Genomic DNA, 6,306 nt, shown 5'->3' with positions numbered 1-6,306 from the left:
TTCTAGACTACTAGTTCTTTCTACGCTTCAAGTAAAAGCCAAAATTGAATAGGAAAGTTCAACTGTTTTACGAAATAAAATAAAAAATGGGCTACAAATCAAAATCAAGAATCATAAATTACAAGCGGTGCAAGAAAAGGAAAGCGAAATTTAAGAGAGATTTTTTTACGGCAAAGAAAAATTAAAAGGAAGTGAAATCAAATAGAGAATTTTAAGTTTTTTTAAGACACATATTTAATTTTTAAGACACATATTTAATTTTTAAGACATATACCTACCAAACGCGTCTATAAGATTATAATTTTAATGACGCGTTGATTTTGACGGAGCTAGCTATTCACAGCATACACAAGCAATTGAGCCTCAATGGAGGCTCACTTCCTATATATAGACCATATGTGCCATTTTTAGAGTCTTAGCTCACATCTCTTCCCTATATATATTCACACACACACACACATATATAATCTGCACCATTCACTCTCTCACAAAACACAAAGCACAAAGCACAAAACACATTCTCCTTATTCTTTTTAATTTTGTTGCATCCACAAGCTAAGTACTCTCAAAAATGGCTCTCTCCTCCAAATTGTCTTTGGTTCTCTTCCTCTCTTCTCTCTTCCTCCATGCAGCATTAGGTACCATTTCTTATATCATGTTTCCCTAGTCATCAAGATACATTATAAATTTTATTTGTAAACATAATTGAATGTTATGTTGTTGATATAATTTTTGTGTGTACTTGTGTGTTTATGTGTAGCTGAGCTTGTATGTGAGGATTTGCCAAAGAATGTTTGTGCATTTTCAATAGCATCTTCTGGGAAAAGGTGTTTGCTCGAGACGTCGGTGGCGGCGGGTGATGGAAGTGTTGAGTATCAGTGTAGGACATCAGAAGTTGTGGTTGAGAGAATGGCTGAATACATAGAGACTGATCAATGTGTTCAAGCATGTGGGGTTGATAGGAACTCGGTTGGGATTTCATCAGATGCCCTTCTTGAGCCACAATTCACTGCCAAGCTTTGCTCCCCAGCTTGTTACCAGAAGTGCCCCAACATTGTTGATCTTTATTTCAATTTGGCTGCTGGTGAAGGTAAGAATTCCACACCCATTTGCATTTGTTTGTTTAAATTGACAAGCTTTGAAATGAAGAAAGAACAAAGAAAAAAGAAAAAAAAGAAAAGAAAAAGAAGGTGCAAATAATAAGATTGGCTGTGGAATGATTTTCAACCGGTTATTAAGTCTTTAACTAATTAACATGGTCCACTGAAAAGTCTTGTAATTCCTCATGGATCGCGTTCCTACTGGTAATAACATAGCCATCAATATAACAACGTACAGGGCATGTTTTCCCCCAAAATAGCATGTTTATTGTTGTCTTTTAAGCCCCATTTATTGGACTCCTTTAAAAACGTGCAAGATCATGACTTATAACCTATTTAGACCTTTTTTTTGACAAGAAAAGAAATCCAAGTGTTAAACTTCGTTTGGTGAAACTGAACATCTCTCAGGGTGAAACAATATAAAATTTTAGACCTACCAAGAAAATATATTTCTGGTAGATAATTGTAGGAATTTATAAAATTTGGGACCTTTTGTTTTTTAATTTTTTATTTTAAAATTTTATTTTAAAGAACGGTTACAAGTTACAACCCAAACACTCGGTATTTGGAGAGGTATCACTTCGACCAAGATACCCGGTATAAAACTCAGGAATATGAAGTGAATGCTCAATGGTTTGATGTTTGCTAGATTGCCACCATAATAGATTCTTACTTCTAACATTAGTCAAGATGACCATAAAGTAGTCCTGCAATGTGATGAATCATGAATGTCCCTAGCTTTCTCGTATCATATATTCTTTCGCTTTCTACTTTTACTCATGAAAGTTTTGCGATAACTCACTTTAGGTTTTGTTTTGTTTTTGTTTTTGGTTGTATCTTACTTCTCCTTGAATCAAAGAATGGTCCTTTCCATTTTTTATTTTTTATTTTTATTTTTTAAAGCAGTTGGTCTATTATCATATATATTTTTTAAAGGTCTTCTTTCATACACTCAACTTATATTGTAAATTGTAAACATGCCATTAATGTATTTTTTATCATTTGTTTTGTCACACACAGGAGTATTTTTGCCGGATCTGTGTGAGAGACAGCGCAGCAGCCCTCACCGCATCATGAGCGAGCTTTTGAGCTCCGGTGTTGCCCCTGGTCCAACCTCTGGCAATCCATCAGTGGCTTCAATCCACAGCACCGCCTCTGCTCCAGCTCCCCTGTAATCATCTCATGTTTCTTGAGATCATTGGCCCTTGAAATTAGTGTAATAGAATCAAGAATAATTAACAAATTAGAGATACTATGAGGGAATGAGGGTTCATTCTTTAGGGATGAGTTCGGTGAGAATTATTATTCTTATACATATATGAAAGAGTATGAATTCCTTGATTTTTATAATCTGAGATCAATAAATATCATATCCTTATACTTATTTCATTTTTACATTTTATAGGATTAATATTCACCAAAATTTACAGAAAGCTACCTACCTAGCTGAAAGAGGGTCATTAATCTCAAAATATTGGGCTAATTACATTTTCCTATTTTAAACTATTATTCCAATTTCATACAACTTCCAGAATTATTAAAACATATGATTGATCATCCAATTTTAAAAATATATAACACTAACCTCCTACCGTCTATTTTGTTACGAATTCTAACGGAATTTAGTATTAAAAAACCAATTTATTTCCTAGTTATCTATTATGAAAAGGAAAAATTTTGTTAAACATTGCAACAGTCATTGTTGGTGAGGCATTAATTCTTGATACATAAAAAAGAAAAAGAAAAAAAAGGAGAGAGGACCGAATGATTCTTTCAAAAGGTCTATATTTTATTGCTAATGGGTTGGATCTTTTGGACTCATTCAATTCACTAGGCTAGAGTTATCATAAAGGGTGGGTTGTTGGGTTTGGTTTGACTGGGCCTGTTGTGTTGATACTTAATTTTTCCTAACAAAAAAGGTAAATTTTTTTTATCTTTTGCTAATAAGATAAAAATTTTATTTAAGTGTAACGTGTAAGCCTTTACAAACAATCTCACTGCGCATGCACATCATGATCATATCAGTTACATAAACTTAGCTGAATAGTCGTGACCAACAGTACAGGCATAATAGTTTCGGGACTTGATTACTGAACCTACTCGGTTATCAACTATCAAATAAGCAGCTATGTCCACTAACCCTTCAGTCCATCCCCGTCGCTCCTCATCAATCAAAATCCCTCACATAATGAACTCGTTGTGCCTCCTCACCCCATTCCAGCTCCTATTTAGGCCACATATCCTACCAAAATTTTATCTTGATGTTTCCTTGTTGCAACAATTGTTGGGCTGAAATTATACTTTATCACACATAAGAAGAATTGTTGCCTAAATAAGTTATTGGCGAAATACTTAGCCTTAAACCCCCCACCCCCCCCCCCCAAAAAAAAAAAAAGAGAAAGTGGCTGCAGCAAAAGTCTTCATTTTCTAAATCCTAACCTTCCATTATCCTTTGCGGTACAAAATTTGTGCCGACTTTTCCAATAAATTTTCCTTTCCTCCCCCCTCAATATTTGGCCATCATCAAATTGAGTTCATTACACCATGTCTTTGGTAGGTTGAGCACGACATCGTTTGAGTTAAAATAGCTTGAACCATGGATTTTATCTATATTTCTCCTCCAACTCTAGAAAGTAAATTGATTGGAGATCTGAAATCTAAGTGTATTCATTAAGGCAAAAGCTTTCAGCGTTATGGATTTTAATTTTTGAGGCTTGAGGTTACCTTGTTGCAAGAAATCATAGCTTCCTTCTCAGTTTGTCTTTCTTTGCAACTAAATGTATTAAATGGGTAAGATTTGAAAAAAAAAAAAGAAAAAAGATAATTTTTTTCCCAAAATCAGAACAAACATTATGTTTGGTTGTAGCTGGCGGAGGGCTTAGCAAGGAAAAGTAGAAGGGAAGAGAAAGAGAGGGAAATGAAAGGGATATCAAAATAGACTTTGATTCATTCAACAAACTGGAATCTCCCACGACATTCTGTTTATGGTCTTTTACATAACTTCAATATAACACTTTGAGTCACTCATAATGACTAACTTCAATAGGTTCTGTTAGGTTCTGTTAGGTTCCATTTAATATTATCAATAATATTAGCAATCCAAAATAACAATCACACATAAGAATACAAAATTTATGCAGAAAACGTTTTCTCTCTTAAAGGAAAAAAATCACAGGACAGATTCCGAATAATTTCACTATTATTAAATTAATTACAATAATTTTTGTGTATGTCTCACGGCTAAATTTTTTTTTTTTTCCTTTGTTCTCATATACAAACTAATTATCTCTTCCAAAGGCAGCAACACTTTACTCTTTTCTCCTTGGCTATCTTTTCGAAGGCAGCAACCCTTTACTCTCTCTTCCTTGGCTATCTTCTTGAAGGTGGCAATACCTTACTCTCTCCTTCCTCTTGCGTTCCTCCCAAGCAAAAATCCATTTTCTCTCTTTTGGTTTCACGCCCTATTTTCCTTCTCCCCATAGAGAGGACTCCTGGGCCAAAGCCATCAAATTCTTTGTAGCAATATCTATTTATAAAACTCTTTTACTATTCCCTCTTGGATTAAGAATACATTACCTCTTTAACAAGGAGTCTATTTCCTCTTAGACTAGGAATACATTACCTTTTTAATAAGGAAACTTAAATTAATTTTTCATTCTTCAACTAGGAATCCTAATTGACTTTCCAAGTCACAATTGGAATTTGAGGCAATTTCCTAACAATCTCCACCTTGACTCAAATTCCATTAATTGTCCTCAACTATCTTCTTTCCTCTTGGGATCTCCTACCTTAATCAAGTAGTCATCTTTTCCTCTTGGAATAGCTCCACCTTAATCAAAGCAATCCCTTCTCTTCCATCTTAATTCACACAAAGAGTCATCCACTAAATCAACCAAGCTCTAATACCACTGTTGGTCTTTTCTTTCATAGCATTGTGTGCAACTGATCTTAATAGAGTTAATCGAATAACTCCCAATACCTATCTATCAAGAAGGTTTTCTTCTTCGTCATTCATAGTATCAGGTTTCTTCCCCAATAGAGGCAAATGCAACTTCTTCCTATAAAGATAATCTTCAATCTGCATCCTCTAATATCCAAAGTTCGTTTCATCAAACTTCTTAATTCCTGAAGCCTTGCCTTCTTCTCTGGCAATCACTTCCACTTTAACCTTAGTTCTGATATCACTTGTTGGGCCCAAATAATATTATCAATAATATTAACAATCAAAAATAACAATCACACATAAGAATACAAAATTTACGTGGAAACCTCATTTTCTTGAAGGGAAAAAATTACAAGACAAATTTCAAATAATTTTACTATTATCAAATCAATTACAATAATTCTTGTGTATGTCTCGCAGCTAAAGAAAAATCTCTCATATTTTTCTTTGCTCTCACACACAAACGAATTATCTCTTTCAAAGGCAGCAACACTTTGCTCTCTTCTCCTTGGTTATCTTCTCGAAGGCAGCAACCCTTTACTCTCTCATCTTTGACTATCTTCTTGAAGGCGGCAATACCTTACTCTCTCATTCCTCTTGCGTTCCTCCCAAGCAAAAATCTTTTTTCTCTCTCTTGGTTTCGCACTCTATTTTCCTCCTCCCCATAGAGAGGACCCTTAAGCCAAAGCCATCAAATTCTTTGTAGTATTGTCTATTTATAAGGCTCTTTTGTTATTCCCTCTTGGACTAGGAATACATTACCTCCTTAATAAGGAGACTATTTCCTCTTAGACTAGGAATACATTACCTCTTTAACAAGGAAATTCAAATTAATTTTTCCTTCTTCAACTAGGAAACTTAATTGACTTTTCAAGTCATAATTGGAATTTGAAGCAATTTCCCAACAGGTTCAACACCTTTTGCCAATTGGACAACCTAGAGAATGGCTTAGTTTTAGCAGCCATTTGGTAACACTATGATTTTCTTTGTTGAACCTTTCATCAAATTCTAATCCCAGTCACAAAGAATTATTACAGTACATGCCCTTGGTCCTTAAAGAAGTATCACAAGTCAACTTGAAAACACAGAAACTGGTGGCATATATATCCTACCCTTTTAACTACCTTGGCATCTCATTGCATAGCTATCAAGCGCTCCTTTTGAGTACACCAAAAGTCATCAAGTTTCGATGGCGGATCCACTGCAAATTCAATGAGCTCAAAAATGTTATTAGCATTAACTACCTCTATTCGTGGCATTCAA

General features: G+C 34.6%; 1 protein-coding gene across 1 annotated transcript; it reads left to right on the top strand.

Moving 5' to 3' along the window:
- Positions 1-353: 353 nt before the first annotated feature.
- Positions 354-2,452, top strand: LOC142609810 (uncharacterized). Its single transcript, XM_075781526.1, has 3 exons — positions 354-638; positions 761-1,090; positions 2,121-2,452. Exons 1-3 carry the CDS (start codon positions 572-574, stop codon positions 2,273-2,275), a joined length of 552 nt encoding a protein of 183 aa, XP_075637641.1. The 5' UTR covers positions 354-571; the 3' UTR covers positions 2,276-2,452.
- The last annotated feature ends 3,854 nt before the right edge of the window (positions 2,453-6,306 follow it).

Source organism: Castanea sativa, chromosome 9 (assembly GCF_040712315.1).
Source record: "Castanea sativa cultivar Marrone di Chiusa Pesio chromosome 9, ASM4071231v1".
Lineage (NCBI taxonomy): Eukaryota > Viridiplantae > Streptophyta > Magnoliopsida > Fagales > Fagaceae > Castanea > Castanea sativa.
The sequence above is the reverse complement of the archived record's forward strand: the minus strand, read 5'-3'. Positions and strand labels throughout refer to the sequence as shown.

What these genes read in the sequence shown, in the direction of transcription:
- LOC142609810 (XM_075781526.1), top strand. Translation starts at nt 572, where the DNA reads ATGGCTCTCTCCTCCAAATTGTCTTTGGTTCTCTTCCTCTCTTCTCTC. An exon ending in CTTCCTCCATGCAGCATTAG is followed by an intron (nt 639 to 760) that starts GTACCATTTCTT and finishes GTTTATGTGTAG; the next exon opens with CTGAGCTTGTATGTGAGGAT. An exon ending in CAATTTGGCTGCTGGTGAAG is followed by an intron (nt 1,091 to 2,120) that starts GTAAGAATTCCA and finishes TGTCACACACAG; the next exon opens with GAGTATTTTTGCCGGATCTG.